Raw genomic sequence first — 19,851 nt, forward strand, 5'->3', positions numbered from 1 at the left:
CAGGAGATTGCATTTGTAGATCCCGGCTCTGGTGTCCTGTATAGCACCAGGCCCTGCCATGTTTCTTCATTCCTGTCTCTCAGGTTGTTTTCCCATTTGAGGATTTGAAGTTAAGCAAACTCAAAACATCTTGTTTTATATATCCTTGTACCTGCATTCAAAACAGAGCAATGGGATCTCTGTTAATATGTTTTAATGTTTGTGTTTTCTATTTTAATGTTAATATGAAAATAAAGAATTTGCTGTGTGTAACAGCTCCTGGTGTCTTTTGTCTCTAACTGTCAGAGGCAGGAACATGATTGCCTCTTGGGAGAAAGCTATGATCCCAGCCTGGTAGATTTCTCCATTTCATGCAGTACATGGTCTGAGTTACACAGTTACCCTGGATCTGAAGTAAACATATTATTTAAATTGATGAGCTAGTTGAAGCTTTAGCTAGCAATTCTATTTTACTGTTGCTAATAGGGAGCTGTGTATTTGCCTCTATTTCCCAGACTCCCTTTGTCTGCTAGCTTCCTATTAGTTTCTTTGAATGCAGGAGACTAATGTGGGAGAACACAAGAAGAAAGCTTTTCTAGTGGTGGCAGCAGCATTGGGCAAGTATGGGCTCCTGGGTTCTTGCTCAGGACGGTTCTGGCTACTTATCTTAGCTTCTTTGTTCTGTTTAGCTCAGGAATTTCTATTGCCATAAATGATGGCATTTAAGGATTAGACTGGAAAGGCTGAAAATGTTTTTCAGCTGAATAGCAAATGGAGTTTACTAGATTCCAGGAGGACTGAATCCATAGGTAAAGTTTACTGTTGTCATGGAACCTGGTGTTCCTTCAGAAAATGACAGAAGTAAACCCCAAATCACACACACACACACACACACACACACACACAAAAAAAAAAATACTGTTAATTGGTAATAATTTCTACTGTTTATCCCTTTACAAAGCCCTTTCCCAATATATTAATTTTTAAGCAATGTTATAAAATGTATTATTCTAATTTACAGGGGAAGAAATAGGTTAAAATATTAAAGGAAAATGACATTTAGGTATTTAATTTTACATATCCTAGTCTTCCCACTCCCACTTTATACTTTCTATTACTGTTAGCCAAGGAGGAATTGGGAAACCTGGATAAAAGCTCACTTTCATTTTTTTTATTTCTCTGTCTCCAGAATAGCCTAGGATAATTTCCCATAACTTCTACATTTAAAATGAAAATAGTCTGCCTGGCCTGTGTGGCTCATGAACCAAGAGGTATCTGCTTCACTTCCCAGTCAGGTCACATGCCTGGGGTGCGGGCTTGATCCCCGGTAGGGGGCATGCAGGAAGCAGCTGATCCATGATGATGTTTCTATCTCTCCCTTTCTCTCTAAAAAATCAATAAAAACATACTTTAAAATGATAATAATGAAATGAAAATAGCCTGGCTGAAGTGGCTAAGTTTGTTGAGCATCACCCCTTGCACTGAAAGGTTGCTAGTTCAATTCCTGGTCTGGGCACATTGAGGTTGTGGGTTCAATCCCTGGTTGGGACTTGTACAAAAGGCAATCAATTGATGTTTCTTTCCCTCTCTGTTTCTCTATTCTTCCTTTCTCTAAGCATGTCCTTGGGTGAGAATTTAAAAAATAAAGCAGGCGGTCATGCAAGTTATTTTGACTTTTTATTTTATTTTAATATTTTTTTATTGTTTAAAGTATTACATGTAGTAGTACGTATATCTCCTTTTTTTCCCCCCCAGCCTCCTCTACCCCCTGTCGCATGCCCTCATCCCACCCCACTAGTGTCTTGTGTCCATTTATTGTGCTTATATGCATGCATACAAGTTCTTTGGTTGATCTCTACCCCCCCTCCCCAACACTCCCCTGCTTTCCCACTGTAATTTGACAGTCTGTTCTGTGCTTTACTGCCTCTGTATTTATCTTTTTGTTTATTAGGTTATAATGTTCTTTATTTTCCATAAAATAAGTGAGATCATGTGGTATTTTTCTTTCATTGCCTGGCTTATTTCACTTAACGTAATGCTCTCCAGGTCCATCCATGCTGCAGTAAATGGTAAGAATTCCTTCTTGCCCTAGCCGGTTTGACCCAGTGGACAGAGTGTCGGCCTGCAGACTGAAGGGTCCCGGGTTCGATTCTGGTCAAGGGTACATGCCCAGGTTATGGGCTCGATCCCCATAGGGGGCGTGCAGAAGGCAGCTGATCCATGATTCTCTCTCATCACTGATGTTTCTATTTCTCCCTCTCTCTTCCTCTCTGAAATCAATAAAAATATATTTTAAAAAAAAAGAATTCCTTCTTTTTTATAGCAGCATAGTATCATTATTGTGACTCTTAACACTCTTCCAAATGCCCTCATTTGTCTTGGGTTTCTGGGTAGTGAGCCTGGGAACATTACTCTTCAATGGAAGAGTCTATGACATGGGCTAGAACTACCTGTTTAAGGCTTATCACAGATCAGGTGAAGAGGTGGAACTGCTCTGGCTTGTTCCCAGATCCATGGAAACTATGGAGTAGCTTGGTAACCCAATTGTGTGGAGAAATAAATCTGTGTGATCATGAAAATAAAATATGTCTCAGATCTCCAACTGGGGAATGTAACTGACCAATGTCCCAGCTGCTGTGCTCTGAAATCCATTGTGTTCACTCTGAGGCCACACTCACCAAGCCTTACTCCCAAGCAATGACTGAATGTGGCAGAGAAGTTAAAGCAGACTTATTCCTGGAAAGCTCTCCTCTTAATAGTCCTCCATAGCTAATCCTGTCTGAAGATTGCTTTTACAGGACCCAAGTGAACCCACCAGAAGGCAAATAGTGGTGTAGATAATGAAACCCAGACAGTCTAGGCTGGTTTTCCTAACCACAGTGCTAACTCCAAGGCAGAAAATACATAGGAAGTGCTCAGAAAATAATCTATAATAATAAAAGCATAATATGCTAATTAGACTGGATGTCCTGGGATGACATGGCTGCAGGGGAGGGATCCAGGCAGCTGATGTGTCTGCAAGAGCCTTACTCTTGTATGAATTTCGTGCATCGGGCCTTTAGTCCTATATAATAAAAGGCTAATATGCAAATCGACCAAACAGTGGAAAAACCAGTCCTTATGATGCACATAGACCACCAGGGGTAAGATGCTCAACACAGGAACTACCCCCTGGTGGTCAGTGCACTCCCACAGGGGGAGCACCTCTCAGCCAGAAGCCAGGCTCGTGCCTGGCGAGCACAGTGGCAGTGGCAGTGGTGGGAGAGGCCAGTGGTGAGCGGCACTCAGATGTCAGTTGGACATCCCCTGAGGGCTCCCAGACTGCAAGAGGGCGTAGGCCGGGCTGAGGCCCCCCCCCCACCCCGAGTTCATAAGTTTTGTGCACCGGGCCTCTAGTTATTAAATAAGTGAATATAAATTATTAAATGAATTAAAAATGACATGTTGCCGAAACCGGTTTGGCTCAGTGAATAGAGCGTCGGCCTGCGGACTCAAGGGTCCCAGGTTCGATTCCGGTCAAGGGCATGTACCTTGGTCGCGGGCACATCCCCAGTAGGGGGTGTGCAAGAGGCAGCTGATCGATGTTCCTCTCTCATCGATGTTTCTAACTCTCTATCCCTCTCTCTTCCTCTCTGTAAAAAATCAATAAAATATATTAAAAAAAATAAAATAAAAATGACATGTTGATAAAGGGTAAATTTTCCTAGGGAGGCTTCAAAAGTTGAGAATTCTGAGATAAGCATTAAAGGTAAATAATTTTAGGATGAAAGTGTTAGAACTTCATGAGGCAATGTTATTTACAGTTTATCATTTCTTTTTAAAATAAAGCATGGGGACACTGAAACCGGTTTGGCTCAGTGGATAGAGCATCGGTCTGTGGACTGGGGGGTCCCAGGTTCAATTCCAGTCAAAGGCATGTACATTGGTTGCAGGCACATCCCTGGTAGGGGGTGTGCAGAAGGCAGCTGGTCAATGTTTCTCTCTCATCAATGTTTCTGGCTCTCTATCCCTCTCCCTTCCTCTCTGTAAAAATAATAAAATAAAATAAAGCATGGGTTTTTAATGTTTTTATCTTTTTGTTTAATTTTAGGAGTTCTTTATATATTCTGGACATTAACTTTTTATCAAATATATTATAGGCTCAGTGCATGAATTCGTGCACAGATGGGGCTGATTGGGGCAGATTGGGGCTGGGCCTGTTGGGAAGAGGAGATGCTGGGGGGTTGGCTGGCCATGCTGGCTGTGGGGAGGGGCCACAGGTGATTGGCTGGTGGGCTCCGCCCCCAATTGGGGTTAGGGGGATGATTGGGGGTGGGGATGGTCATGGGGAGGGGCTGTGGGCGGTGGGCCATCCAGCCCCACCCCTGAATGGGGTAGAGAGGGGTGCCGATCAGGGGCCAGTGGCCTGGGGTAGGGGTAATGGGTGGTTGGCCAGCAGGCCCTGCCCCTGATCAGGGTGAGGGGGGCTGATCTGGAGTGGAGCCAGGTGGGGGGAGGGGCTGCAGGAGGTTGGCCAGCCAGCCCTACCCCCTATTGGGGTGGAGGGGTGCGATCAGGGGCAGGCCGGTGGCGGGAGGAGCTGTGGGCCTATTGTGGTGGGGCGGGCTGATTGGGGGTGCAGTTGGCCGGCCGGGGTGGAAGAGAGGGGGCGTTTGGCCAACAGGCCCCACTCTTGATCCAGGTGGGAGAGTCCGATCAGGGGCAGGTTGGCAGGGGGGAGGGGCTGCAAGGTTGGCCACTGGCCCCACCCCCTGATCAGCTAGTTCACTGGCCACATTGGGGGTCATAGCGACCAGTTGTTAGGTCGTTATGGCTGTTACAGTAGCTGCCTTTTTAATATATATAGACTAGTGGCCTGGTGCACAAAATTCATGCATGCGGGGGGCAGTCCCTCACCCAGCCTGCACCCTCTCGCAATCTGGGACCACTGGCTCCTAACTGCTCACTTGCCTGCCTGCCTGATCGCCCCTAACTGCCTCTGCCTGCCTGCCTGCCTGATCACCCCGAACTGCTTGACTGATCTCGCCCCCAACTGCCCTACTCTGCCGGCCTATCCCTTAATGGCCTCTGCCTTGACCCCTACCACCATGGCTTTGTCCAGAAGGAAGTCAGACGTCAGAAGATGGCCGGTTGACCCGGTCTAATTAGCATATTACCCTTTTAGTAGTATAGATAGATTATATAAGATAGGATTGCTTAAATGTGTGTCGGGGGGTAGCCTTTTTCATCAGGAGGAGATGCTCTTGGCAGACAAAAACACATAATCCCTATTTCTGGGCTGATAGCCAGCCATATGCACAATACTGCCAAACTGGTCATTAAAAAATTGAACCACTTTCTTACACCTTACACCAAACAGCTGTTGCCCTTAAAACCCCTCCTCAACCCCCATCTAAGGTTCTGCCTTCGCAGTTCATCCGGATTAGGCTCTGATTGGTTGGATTCTATGCCAGCCAGTGTCAAAAGCTCCTCCTCCTAGGCAGCCATTGGTTCCTCCCCACTTCACCCAGATTAGGTTCTGATTGGTCAGTTTCTATGCCAGTCAGCAATAAAAGCTCCACCTCCTAGGCAGCCATTGGTTCCTCCCCACTTCACCCAGATTAGGTTCTGATTGGTCAGTTTCTATGCCAGTCAGCAATAAAAGCTCCACCTCCTAGGCAGCCATTGGCTCCTCGCACTTCACCCAGATTTGGTTATGATTGATTGGTTTTTACGCCAGTCAGCATCTCTGGGCCTATCAATGGGCCTGATCAGAGAGGTGAGGTTTGTCAGCAGCCCCAGCAGAGGCCCGAGAGAAAGAGAAGCGCGGCTGCTGGCCAGGCCCCGAGAGAAAGAGAGGCAAGGGGTGATCAACAGCTGCCACAGAGGCTACGGATCAGACCCTGCTTCTCTCTCCAGGCCTCTCTTCAGGCCCGATCCGCAACCCTCTTGGCAGTCAGTGCTGGGTCAGCACCCGTAGTGGCGGGCAGTCAGTGCTGGGTAACTTCCAGTTGGTTGAGCCTTTGGTTGTTTTGGATGTTACAGACTCTGGGTTTTTATATATTAGGATATATTTTCCCTCATTCTGTGGTTTGCATTTCTATTCTATCAATATTGTGTTTTGATGCATAAAAGTTTAAATTTTGATGAAGTCCAATTTGTCTATTTTTTCTTTTGTTGCCTAATTGTCTTACAGTTCTCACCTCTAGGTCTTTGATCCTTTTTCAGTTAATATTTGTTTATAAAGTGAGTTAAAAGTCCAACTTCATTTTTTTGCATGTGGGTACTGTCTTCCCAACATCATTTGTCAAAGAAACTGTCTTTTTACTTAAATGGTCTTGGCACCCTTATCGAGAATCATTTGTAATGTGAGTGTTTCTTTCTGGGCATTCTATTCTATCCCATTGGTCTGTATGTCTTTCTGCCAGTACTACACTGTTTTGATTACTATAACTTTCTAGTATATTTTCAAATCAGAAAGTGTGTACCCTCATTTTGGTTCATTTATTTATGAGACTTTTGGCTATTTTGGACCTCTTAACCTTTTGCACTAGGATGTCGAGTGTGACTCGACACGGTTAGCATCGGTAGCAGCTCTTTTTATACTCTTTGAATGTATCAATAATTTGAAATATAAAAAAATCCAAATAAATAAGTTTGTATGAAAAGAAACTCCAGTTTTTATTCTACTGCCGTGCTTAAAATCTGGGGTATTTAAAAAATTAAATCCCGAGTAGAATAAAGGAATCGAGAAAAAAGCAATCGAGTGCAAAGGGTTAAGATTTCAAATGAATTTTATGATGGGTTTTCCTATTACAAAAAATATAATTGGGATTTTGATAGGGATTACACTGGATTTGTAGATTGCTTTGGGAACTATTCATAACAATATTAAAGTCTTTCAGTTTACAAAGGTGTCATGTTTTTCTACTTAATTATGTCTTTCATTTCAGCAGTGTTTTTCTTTAATATGTTTTTTATAGATTTTTGAAAGAGAGGAAGGGAGAGGGAGAGAGAGAGAAACTTTGATCAGTTGTTGCCTCCTGCACACACCCCAACCAAGCATGGAACCCACAATCTGGGTATGTGCCCTGAATGGGAATTGAACCTGTGATCTTTTAGTGCATGGTATGACACTCAACCAACTGAACCACACTGGCCAGGGCCATCAATCTTTTGTAGTATTGTTTACAAGTCTTTTGCCTCCTTTGTTACATTTATTCCTAAGTATTTTGTTCTCTTTTTTAAAAAATATATTGTTATTGATTTCAGAGAAGGAGAGAGAGATAGAAACATCAATGAGAGAGAATCATTGATACCCCCCACTGGGGATCAAGCCCACAACCTGGGCATGTACCCTGACTGGGAATTGAACTGTGACCTCCTGGTTCATAGGTTGATGCTCAACCACTGAACCATGCTGTCCGGGCAGTATTTTGTTCTTTTTGATAGAATTGTTTCCTTAATTTTGTTTCAGATTATTCACTGCAGTGTATAGAAATGTCTTCATACACTGGATAAAAGATGCTTGCTAGGAGTCTGTATTATGTTTAGCCTCAACCTTCATGTGACAGTGTTGTCTGGCCCCTGGCCAGGGGCTCCTGACTCAGACATTTCCTCCAGAGGAGAAGAGAGCTAGTGATTTCCACCACCCACCCAGAGTGGGAGGGAAGAACAAAGGCCTCTTCATGTCACTTTAAAAAAAATTGATCCAGCCCTGGCCATTTTGGCTCAGTGGATGGAGCATTGGCCTGCGGACTGAGGGGTCCCAGGTTCGATTCTGGCCAAGGGCACATGCTCGGGTTGTGGGCTCAATCCCCAGTAGGGGGCCTGCAGGAGGCAGCTGATCAATGATTCTCTCATCATTGATGTTTCTCTCCCTTTTTCTCTGAAATCAATAAAGAAATATATATATTTTAAATTTGATCCATTGGTGAAATAAGCCAGTCTGAGAAAGACAAATATCACATGATCTCACTTATATTTGTGGAATCCAATGAACAAAATGAATTGATCAACAAAATAAGACTCAAAGCATGGAGGCCTGGAACAGGCTGACATATCTTGATGTGGAGTTGGGGAGATGAGAAGAGATAAACCAAAGAACTTATATACTTATATCCATATCCCATGGACATGGGCAATAGGGTAGTGAAGACCTGGGGGTGGATGGGTAGGGGATGGGAGGAGGGGGGTAAAGGGAGGAAATGGGAGAGATTTGTAATACTGTCAACAATAAAAATATATTTAAAAAGTATTTTAAGTAAATAGCCCTAGCTGGTTTGGCTCAGTGGATAGAGCATCGACCTGTGGACCAAAGGGTCCCAGGTTCGATTCAGGTCAAGGGCACATGCCCAGAGTTGCAAGCTCCATCCCCAGTAGGGGGAGTGCAGGAGGTAGCCAATCAATGATTCTCTCTCATCATTGATGTTTCTATCCCTTTCCCTTCTTCTCTGAAATCAATGAAAATATATTAAAAATATATACATTTTAAGTAAAAATCATTTCATTTTATTTATTTATTTATTTATTTATTTATTTTTTATTTATATTTTATTGATTTTTTACAGAGAGGAAGAGAGAGGGATAGAGAGTCAGAAACATAGCTGAGAGAGAAACATCGATCAGCTGCCTCCTGCACACCCCCCACCGGGGATGTGCCCGCAACCAAGGTACATGCCCTTGACCGGAATCGAACCTGGGACCCTTGAGTCCGCAGGCCGACGCTCTATCCACTGAGCCAAACCGGTTTCGGCTTATTTATTTTTTTAAAAATATATTTTATTGAATTTTTACAGAGAGGTAGGGAGAGGGAGAGAGAGTTAGAAACAGTAATGAGAGAGAAACATCGATCAGCTGCCTCCTGCACACCCCCTACTGGGGATGTGCCCGAAACCCAGGTACATGCCCTTGATCGGAATCAAACCTGGGACCCTTCAGTCCGCAGGCTGATGCTCAATCCACTGAGCCAAACCAGTTAGGGTAATAAAAATCATTTTGTCTTTTTTTTTTTTTTTTTAGAGAGAGAGAGAGGACAAGAAACATTGATTTTTGCTGTTTCATTTATTCATGCATTCATTGGTTGATCTTTTTTATAATATACTTTTATTGAAATACAAATTCTTTGTATTTACCTACTCGGGGTTCACAGAACTTAACTATAGGTTGATATCTTTCATCAGTTTTGAGAAATTCAAAGCATTATCTTTTCAAATATTGAGCTGGACCATTATCTTCCTTCTCTCCTTTTGGGACTTAAATTATACATGGTGGGGCAAAAGGAGGCTTGCTAATGTTCATATAGAAAATAATACATAACAATACAAGAATAAATTCTGACCCTAGCTGTTTTGGCTCAGTGGATAGAGCATTGGCTTGTGGACTGAAGGGTCCCGGGTTTGATTCCAGTCAAGGACACATGCCTGGGTGGCGGTTCGATCCCCACTAGGGGGCGTTCAGGAGTCAGCCAATCAATGATTCTCATCATTGATGTTTCTATCTCTCCCTCTTCCTTTCTGAAATCAAAAAATATAATAAAGGAAAGAATAAATTCTATGTTTCACATACACCATAAACCTACTTTTGCCTCTATTCTTTTTTTTTTTTTCTCTTTCCTTTTGGATGTTTTCTATTGACCTGTTTTCCTTCAGCAATTCTGTCCAGTGCTGTAGAATGTTTGTTTAACCTGCCCAATTCCTATGTTGAAATCCTAACCCCCAATGTTATGTTGTTTGAGGGTGGGATCTTTGGGAGTGTGATCAGGTCCTGAGGATGGAGCCTTGTGAAGAGGATCACTGCCCCTGGCATCCTTCCACCATGTGAGGTTACAGCAAGAAGACAGCTGGGTAAGGACCCGGAAGTGGGCTCTCACCAGACAGCAAACCTCCTGGCGTCTTGATCTTGGATTTTCCAGCCTCCAGAACTGTGATAAATTAGTTTCTATTGTTTATAAGTCACCCAGTCTGTGGTGTTTTGTATAGCAGCCCAAACAGACTAAGACATCCAGTCTGTTGGTCATTTAAGGCATTTTAATTAAGTTCTAGATGTTTGTTTATTTGTGTAGAATCTAATTTTCTGTTGAAATTCTCTTGTTTTTAATCTATTTTAGCTTTTATTTTCCATAACATATTAATAACAATTATTTTAAAGTCTCTATCTGATATGTCTAATATCTGAACCATAAGGAGTTTGTTTTTGTTGACTTTTTTTCTTTTCTTTTTGGTTGTTTAGTTCAAGTTTTGCTTTGTTTTTAGCATGCCTCATAATTTCTTTAAATATATTTTTATTGATTTCAGAGAGGAAAAGAGATAGAAACATTAATGATGGGAGATAATATTGATCAGCTGCCTCCTGCACTCCCCATACTGGGGATCCAGCAGGCAACCCAGACATATGCCCTGACTGGGAATTGAACTGTGACCTCTCGGTTCATAGTTCAGTGCTCAAGCACTGAGCCATGCCGGTCGCAAGCATACTGTGGACGAAATTGGCCACATGCTAACCTGACAATCTCAGGGAAGGCCTGCATGGCGGTCTTGCAAACTCAGAGACCTAAAGTAACCATAAAGAATGAAATTAAACTTGAACTAAAAGCAGCTATGGTATTCTCATCATTGATGTTTCTATCTCTCTCTCCCTCTTCCTTCTTTTCTGAAATCAATAAAAATATATTAAAAGAAAAGAATAGGCCAGTATCTACACTGACAAGGTCAACCTTTACCTTAACTGAGCCTATCTGTCTTTTTGCATCTGTAATAACATACCCTTGAAATGTCTTGGTAACTTGTAACTTCCCTGTTTCTGGATCCCTTGGGGGCATAACCTAATGTGCCTGGACAGCAGGACAGATAACACAAATATCTTCATTGTTACCATGTTAATTGTTCCTGTACCCACCTAAGGTTATGTCTATCATTTTACTTTTTATCCAATCCCAGGGGTTTCTCTTTCCCCGCTTTGCTTTCTCCCACCTCTCTAGTCTATCACGGATGGATTTCATGTAACCCACCTACGTCCCTTCCTTTGATTGCAATGTATAAATATAGATGAAACCCACCATTCTCTGGAGCATTATCTCAATCCATTGAGATTCTGCTTCCTGGCAATTGTGGATAGTTTGGCTCAAATAAACTCACAAAAATTCTTTACAGGCTTGAATGCTTTTATGTTAACAACTAGTGTCCCGGTGCACGGATTTGTGCACATTGAAAGGAAATTAATTAGAAGAAATATTTTAATATTATTATTCACCCTTTCTCTATAATAGAAGTGTCAACCAAAATCACAATCGACAATGACAGAACAAAACCCACGTGCGGGTGGCACTAGCAAGAGATTTATATGTATCTCACATGCACAAGTCAACTTAGCCTTTTATAGCATAAAATAAACTTGCTTAATTAGACTTCCTTTCTGATTTAGCTAAACATTTTCCAGCCCAGTGAAGCACCCCAACTTCTCTTTCAGGTAATTGTCAGCAACACAGCAATAAATATCAACATGAAGCAGATTATTATTGTAAATCACGCAGGGAGAACAAAAGGGTAAAATATTTAACTGTAGCAGTGTTTGACTGTATTCTGTGCAGTGAGAAAACCATTTCCAAGGTCCACCATTTCTTACTTCTTTTCAGTCGGGTCAAGTTTCTAAACTTTCTAAATCTTCATTTTACGGCTAATGAAAAGAAAATAGGTTTCCACCCAGTCTCCTATCTACCTACTCCAGGACTTCTGTGAGGATCAAATGAGATAAGGCACTGGAAAACGCTTCACAGACATTTGGTTAAAGTGTGAAATGTTTGCACCTGGCTATAAAGCAAGTCGTGTTCCTGGGCTGAAGAAACTGCAAGGAGGCTAGTCGCTAGGAAGAGGAAGTGGGTGTTGCTACATGATGTCATTACCTGGCGCCCACAGCCACCATTTCGGGGTTGGGCTGGGCTGTGGGCCGCATTTTGCGCCATGGGGTCTTGGCAGCATTGGCTGTGATTTGGTGGACTGTCATTCTGGGGTGGTGATGGGGCCTGTGTCCCACTTGGGGGAAGTCGAGTGTTGGTTTGTCAGCACCAGGTCCTCGGTGCTGTTTCTTTTGAAATGGTCAGTGTGTGTCATGGCAGCTCCTGGGTCCCTGTTGGTCAGTGTGTGTCATAGCTACCAGCTGGACAGTTGGATGGACATTTAGGCTTTTATATATATAGATACCTCATAATTTTTTATTCAATGCTGTGCCATGCAGATTAAAAATTTTAGAGGCTTTGCACGATGTTATCTTTCTCTAAAAGATAGAAACATAAATATTTCTTCTAATTAATTTCCTTTCAATGTGACACTATCCACTGAGCCAAACCGGTTAGGGCTCTAAAAAGTTTTTTTTTCCAATTTATCTTTATTGTTGAAGGTATTACAGATGTCCCCTTTCCCCCCCCCACCCCCCCATTGACCTCCTCGAGCCTGCTTCCCCCCACTAGGCTTTCACCAAACTATTATCGGTGTCCATGGATGATGCGTATATGGGTTCTTTGGTTAATCTCTTTCCTCTAAAAAGTTTTCCTCTTTTTAGACAAAGTACTAGTGGTCACCTGGACCCCACTGAGGCATATTTTAAACTTTATTAGGGTTGGCTTATGGGTAGTTTTGCTCTTTCTTCAAGAGCAAGTTTCTTGTTGCTAGGCTATTGTCCTTTCTCCTAGAGTTTGGCCTTTATTACTAGGGTGTAAACCTTCTGAGGACTCAGTTAAAAACCCAGGTATTTGCCCAAGCCTCTGCACCTCAGCAGGGTTTAACTCTAACTTGTATTTCCCCAGTACTTGTGGGGCCACTGAAACCTCTTTGAAATTATTGCTCTGTCAGCTATTATTTTCTTCTGGATCTGTTGGCCTCTCACCCTGTATATGCACAGCTTATGAGTCAGCCAGTGACTTGAGAGAAATTTGTTCAGATTTTTGGCTTTTTCTCTGTGGTTTCTTTCTCCAGTATTTTGACCCTTAAATCCCAGCCCCTTTGGGGGCTCTTGAACTCCCACCTGTGTATTTAAAGCTCAGTAAGACTGCTGCTAACTGCATGGGTTCAATTCTTCTGAGCCCCAGTTTGGAAAGTACACTCAGAAAAAAATCTGGACTGGAGCTGCCCTGTATACTTTTCCTTTCTTAAAGATTATATGTTGCCTCTCATTTCCTGACTGCATTGGTTACTTTCTAATCCCTTTCAAAGATATTTTATGTATCTTATCTAGCTTTTTTTTAAAATATGTATTTTATTGATTTTTTTACAGAGAGGAAGGGAGAGGGATAGGGAGTCAGAAACATCGATGAGAGAGAAACATCGATCAGCCGCCTCCTGCACACCCCCCACCGGGGATGTGCCCGCAACCAAGGTACATGCCCTTGACCGGAATCGAACCCGGGACCCCTCAGTCCGCAGGCCGACGCTCCATCCACTAAGCCAAACCGGCTTCGGCTCTTATCTAGCTTTTATGGTTTTATTTTAGTGGAAATGAAAATTCTTAGTCAGGGTTAGAATCAGAAACCTCCCTAATGACGTGTATATCTAGGGCCTCCAAGGCCCTATATGGTCTGACCCTTGACCAGTTCTCTGACTCCTAGTACCCTCTTTTCTCATTTCAATTCAGCCCATAGACCTTCATGTTGAATGCTTATTCCCACGTCAGGGCCTTGAACTTTTTATTTTTATTTATTTTTTTTTACAGAGAGGAAGGGAGAGGGAGAGAGAGTTAGAAACATTGATCAGCTGCCTCCTGCATACCCCCTCCTGGGGATGTGCCCACAACCAAAGTACATGCCCTTGACCGGAATCGAACCTGGGACCCCTCAGTCCGCAGGCCGACGCTCTATCCACCGAGCCAAACCAGTTTCGGCAAGAGCCTTGAACTTCTTTGTTAGCCTCTGTTTCTGGAACACTTTTGCTAGGGTCTGAATATGTTTTTGTCCCCCCACCCCAAATTCATATGTTGAAATACTTATACTCAATGTGATAATATTAGTAGGAGATGGGGCCTTTGGGAGGTGCTTAGGTCATGAGAGTGGAGCTCTCATGAATGGGATGATCGTTCTTAGAAGAGACCCCACAGAGCTCCGTAGCCCCTTCCACCATATGAGGACACAGTGAGAAGCTGGCAGTCTGCAACCTGGAAGAGGGTCTTTGCCACAAACCTATCAAGCTAGCACCCTGAGCTCAGACTTTCAGCCTCCAGAATTGTGAGAAATGTTTATACTGTTTATAAGCCATCCGGACTGTGGTATTTTTGTTACAGCAGCCTAAACAGACTAAAACAATTTTAGATCCAGTTCTTTACATAGTTGTTACCTTTATGCTAATTGGCTCACTGATGACTCGCTCATAGGCTCATAGAGCCTTTCCCTAGCTGCCTTCATATAAAAGCTCCTCCCCAGCCAATAAAATAAAATAAAATACCTTTTATTTTCTTCATAGCCCTTAACACTGTCTGAAATTACTCGCTCTTTGTCTACTGTCTTGTTGTTTATCATACAAGCCAGTTCTTAACCAATGCCTTAGTGTGTAAAAAAAAAAAAAATGCTCAACAGATACCTATTGAATGTATTAGAAATGTGAAGATTAAAAAAACCCCAAAAAACTAAGGGTACAATAAAGGTTAAAATGAATTCCCAGTCTGTGACAGGGGCAGTATATTTTCTTTCTTTCTTTTTTTTTTTAATATGTTTTATTGATTTTTTACAGAGAGGAAGAGAGAGGGATAGAGAGTTAGAAACATCGATGAGAGAGAAACATCAATCAGCTGCCTCTTGCACACCCCCTACTGGGGATGTGCCCGCAACCAAGGTACATGCCCTTGACTGGAATCGAACGTGGGACCCTTGAGTCCGCAGGCCGACGCTCTATCCACTGAGCCAAACCAGTGTCGGCATGGGGCAGTATATTTTATCTTGAAAAGTCAACAAGGCCACAAGCTCCAGATTAGGTCACCCCTCTTTCCACTAACTTGGGGGTTTGTGCCTTATGGAAGATCTAGGCTTGCTGTCACAGCTTGAGCTGGCCAGGTTCCCAGATTTCTCATGATTTCTTGTTTCTTGGTCATTTGTAAATTTCCAGATAGGCTCATATATGCCTCCCTATCTCCCAAGGCAGTCTGTGGCTGGGTGTAGGGTTTCCTCATTGCAGACTGAGAGATAAGCAACTGTTGGCTTCTCTTACCAGATTGTCCATTTCTAGCCTTAAACTAGCTTGAAATAATCTACTTTTAAAAATATTTTTTTTATTGATTTGAGAGAGGGAGAGAGAGAGAGAAACATCAATGAGAGAGAATCATTCATTGGCTGCCTCCTGCACACCCCACACTGGGGATCAAGCCTGCAACCCAGGTATATGTCATAGGTCGATGCTCAACCACAGAGCCATGCCAGTCTGGCTAATCTCCCACTTTTGCCTGAGTACATGCAGATCCATCATTAAAAATTAATGGCCCCTGGTAACTTTTAAAGAACTTCTGGTGATGTATTTTCTATGCCTGATTGAGACTTACCCATGCCATGTATCTATTATTGAATATGTACACTTATCTGGCCTCCCTGGGCTGCCTTAGGCAATCCTCAAGGTTAGCAGAAGTCTCAGGGACCATTTTATGGAAGTAGCAGCTGAGAGTTTGGTGGAGATGCCAACATGACCTTTTCAGAGATCAAGACCTGGAGTCAGCTTCAGTGGGCAGTTTGTATCCCCCATAATATCCCATCTCAGGCATCTGACATCTCGGGCTCTAGTTATGTCTGAGATGTGGGTCAGCACAGCCAAAGCTGCACTTTTGAGCATGTTTAACCAGTTGGTATCACATGCTTCAAGTTGGTATTTTTCCCCCAACATGCTGGATTGTCAGAGTGGGATAAGAGTGTACCAGGGCAAGGGGAAGCCACAGAGAGTCTGGTCCCAGGGTGGCAGAGTTTATCTTGGGCGGATCATTTAATCCTGCTAGGCAGAACTGTTGCCATTTCTATGCCATTCCTCAGTTTAATTAGAACCCAACCCAGTCCAAATGGCACAATGAGTGTGGAAAAAGCTTTGTGAAGATATCTCTCCTAAGGAGAGGAAGGGACCCTGGTGTGAGGTGAAACAACCAATACCTGCATTGTTGGTACAGTGCTGCGTACAAGTCAGCCAGCAAGAACAGTTACTCAGGCCCTGACCTGTGTGGCTCAGTGGATAGAGCGTCGGCCTGGTTGCGGGCACATCCCCAGTGGGAGGTGTGCAGGAGGCAGCTGATCGATGTTTCTAACTCTATCTCTCTCCCTTCCTATCTGTAAAAAATCAATAAAATATATATATTTTTAAAAAGAACAGTTAAGTTACTCAGGCACAGACTTAACCTGAGGCCTCAAAGATGTTTTATTTTACTCTTTAAAAAAAAAGATTTTAAAATTGATTTAAAAAATATATATATCTTTATTGATTTCAGAGAGGAAGGGAGAAGGAGAGAGAGATAGAAACATCAATGATGAGAGAGAATCATCAATTGGTCTCCTCCTGCACACCCCCCACTGGGGATCGAGCCCGAAACCCAGGCATGTGCCCTCCTTGGCTGGAATCGAACCCAGGACCCTTCAATCCGCAGGCTGACGCTCTATCCACTGAGCCAAGCCGGCCAGGGCTAAAGTTGATTTTTAGAGAGAGGGGGAGGTAGGAGGAGAGGGGGGGAGAGGTAAAAACATGGATTGGCTACCTCTTGCATACCCATGGGAGGCGGGGGGTGGTGTATGTGTGGGGGGGTGTCCAAGCCTGCAACCTGGGCTTGTGCTCTGACTCAGAATCAAACCTGCAAAAAACAAAGAAACAAACAAACAAACAAAAAAACTGCAACCTTTCAGTGCACGGGACAAGGCCAACCGCGCCACACCGGCCAGGGCTCTTTTCCTCTTTTCCACATGAGTTTCAGTTCTGACTTAAAACCAGGATTCATACACAGAGTGCTTCACCGTTTACTTATAATGCTGGTTATGACTTTGAATTCTCTAGTGCGGGCCAGGCACTCTTCACCATTACTCCGCACCTTAGAGCTCCCCCTCCTCTTCCTCCGCAGAGGAGAAGAGCGAGGCTCGGAGAAGTTCAAGGACTGGCCTGGCCTGCCCAGGAGTAAGGATTGCTGAGGGGTCTTTTCTTATCCCGGAACCTGTGCTCCTAACCCTGATTCCATGCCGCCTTCTCTGGGTAAGAAAGACTTTGGAGCCGAGGCCGGTTTGGCTCAGTGGATAGAGCGTCGGTCTGCGGACTGAGGGGTCCCGGGTTCGATTCCGGTCAAGGGCATGTACATTGGTTGCGGGCACATCCCCGGTGGAGGGTGTGCGGGAGGCGGCTGGTCGATGTCTCTCTCTCATCGATGTTTCTAGCTCTCTATCCCTCTCCCTTTCTCTCTGTGAAAAATCAATAAAAATATATTAAAAAAAGAAAGACTTTGGAGGCAGGTGGGAGGAAGCAGGGAGAGAGGCAAAGAAGAGGCTCTTCGAGGCTGGGGGTACACCTGATGGTGTCAAGTTCACCTCTACACCGAACAGGCAACCTACTCTACCGGCCATCTTGGTTGTGGCAGCCCCAATTCCTCTTTATTTTTCGGTGACGACAACCAAGGGACTAAGGCCAAGCCGCTCAGCCGCAGCTTTCCATGAAAGGAACACCAGCAACTCCCCCGGCAAGGAGCGCGGCTTTCGGGCCCGACCGAGTCCCGCGCGCGCGGCGGTTCCGAGCACGGCCTCCTCGCGGGCTCCGCTCCCCAAAAGCACTGTCGGCGCGGCCCAGGAGGGGCTCGTGCGGTCCGCCGGCCCCCTCCCTCGGCCCCGCCCCTCCACCATGGCCACGCCCCTCCGCCATGGCCACGCCCCCTCATTTAAGTACGCGGCGCCGGCGGCTGCGTCGAGCTCGCCGCGGACCCAAGATGGCGGCGTGTGGACGTGTACGGAGGATGTTCCGCTTGTCGGCGGCGCTGCAGCTGCTGCTGCTGCTCGGGGCGGCCCGGGCCGAGAAACTACCGGGCCAGGCCGCCCACGGCCAGGGCCAGGGCCCGGTGCCCAACTTTGTGCTCCCTGGGGGGCAGGGTGGAGGCGGCGGACCGGCGGGGCAGCAGCTGCTCCAGGTGCAGCCACAGCAGCAGCAGCAGCAGCCACAGCAGCAGCAGCAGCAGCAGCAGCAACAGCAACAACCACCTCAGCCGCCGCAGCCACCTTTCGCGGCGGGTGGGCCTCCGGCCCGGCGGGGCGGAGCGGGGCCCGGCGGGGCCGGCGGGGGCTGGAAGCTGGCGGAGGAAGAGTTCTGCAGGGAGGACGTGACCCGAGTGTGTCCCAAGCACACCTGGAGCAACAACCTGGCGGTGCTCGAGTGCCTGCAGGACGTGAGGGAGGTGAGGAGGCGGCCCGGGGCCGGGAGGGCCCGGCCTGGTGTGGGCCGGTGGGTGTCGCCAGCCTGGGGAGCGGCTGACGCTGGTCCGCTGCTCCGCTCGCCTCCTCGGCGCTGCGCTCGCGCCTTCCCTCCCAGCCTCTCTCTCTCTCTCTCTCTCTCTCTCTCTCTCTCTCTCTCTCTCTCTCTCTCTCTCTCTCTCTCTCTCTCTCTCTCTCTCTCTCTCTCTCTTTCTCTCTCTCTCTCTCGGGCGCCTTCCGAGAAGCCGGCTCCTCCCCCAGCCTCGCTCCCTCCCGGTGCGGGGACGTGGGACGCCGACCCCCGGCTCGCGGCCACGGTCCGCGGAGCCCCGGAGCGGGTTTGTGTTCGGTCCGGTCTTTTGTGTGATGCTCTCAGCGCCGTGGCTCCTCGCGGAAGACCGGCTCTCGGTTTTGCCATCCGGTTTGGATTTGACAATCGGTTAGCAACCCTCTTTTTAGCCTGGAAATGGTTGGCGCTCTTAACGCTGCTCGAGAAGGGACTGGTGATTGCCAGACGGTAGTATTGGTTTAGGTGACTGGGGTTCCGTCTGGTGTGCATTGTGGTCAGCAGCCGGATTTACTCTTCACCCCGTTCTTTTGTAATTCGAAAATCCCTGCCCTCTGCCAGGAACGGAAACTAATGTATGCTCCCCTCCACCCCTTCTCCTTTAGGTCTTTTTTTTTGGGGGGGGGACTGTATCTCAAGTTGAAGCTCTTAACTCCCAAGTGATTGAGAGTCCAGAGCTTGGAAAGTTGGGGCAGCATTTGAAGCTGTGATACACATACAGCATTTGTGACTGGGTTGCGGGGTCTTGTCTTCCTGACGTCTGGATTAGAGTCTAACAGTACCTCTCAATGCAATCTAGACTTGATGTTGTTTGGTGGGATTCAGTGAAGCGACAGAACATCTCTCCTCCTAGATTGCATGCTGCAGACATCTATGACAGTTCGCAAAGTTTGAGAGCAAATCTGGTAGGGATACTTTGAAAAAAAAAAAAAGGTTTAGGTGTATGGTCTTAGGCCCAAAAGTGGACAAGGAGAAAGAAGTTGCGGTTTGATACAGTTCTGTTTGGCACATTGTATCATCAGAGTTGCCTGAGGTGTTGTTCGTGGTCATGGGAAGATCACTGGTTGGTAGAAAGGCGCTACTTTTGGCAGTGGTTTCCACCTCCACTCCCCAGTCCCACGGTGATAGTTGATCTGTATATTATATACACAGTAATACATGAGAGGAAAAGGCATACATAATCAGGAGACAGAGAGAAAAGGAAGTTTCCAGAGCCACCAGAAATGTGGGGCCGTCAGGGACTTCTCAGCCACAATTTGAGTAACTAGAAGGATGGCCATCTCTTGTTAGTCTTTATTCTTCAGCCATTCCTCTAGGTGGAAAGAAGCTAAGGCTCTTAACTCTTGTGAAGCTTTCTGGATATTCGTTTGGTCATTGACGATACACGTATAATAGAAGTTCCCTCAGACTAGCATCCTGCTGTTGGTTTGTGGCAAAACAG

At 45.4% G+C, this 19,851-nt stretch overlaps 2 protein-coding genes across 3 annotated transcripts in view; one reads left to right on the forward strand and one right to left on the reverse strand.

Annotated features, from left to right (window-relative positions):
• The window catches only part of ZFP1 (ZFP1 zinc finger protein), an 837,904-nt gene that overhangs the window by 412,964 nt on the left and 405,089 nt on the right, over nt 1-19,851 (reverse strand). The window lies entirely within an intron of this gene.
• The window catches only part of GLG1 (golgi glycoprotein 1), a 123,860-nt gene continuing 121,870 nt past the window's right edge, over nt 17,862-19,851 (forward strand). For both annotated transcript variants that reach the window (XM_054710128.1, XM_008139665.3), the window contains exon 1: nt 17,862-18,327. In XM_054710128.1, the coding sequence (XP_054566103.1) occupies nt 17,866-18,327 (462 nt within the window). In that variant the 5' untranslated portion in view covers nt 17,862-17,865. The remainder of the gene's footprint in view (nt 18,328-19,851) is intronic.

This window comes from Eptesicus fuscus, chromosome 21 (assembly GCF_027574615.1).
Source record: "Eptesicus fuscus isolate TK198812 chromosome 21, DD_ASM_mEF_20220401, whole genome shotgun sequence".
Classification (NCBI taxonomy): domain Eukaryota; kingdom Metazoa; phylum Chordata; class Mammalia; order Chiroptera; family Vespertilionidae; genus Eptesicus; species Eptesicus fuscus.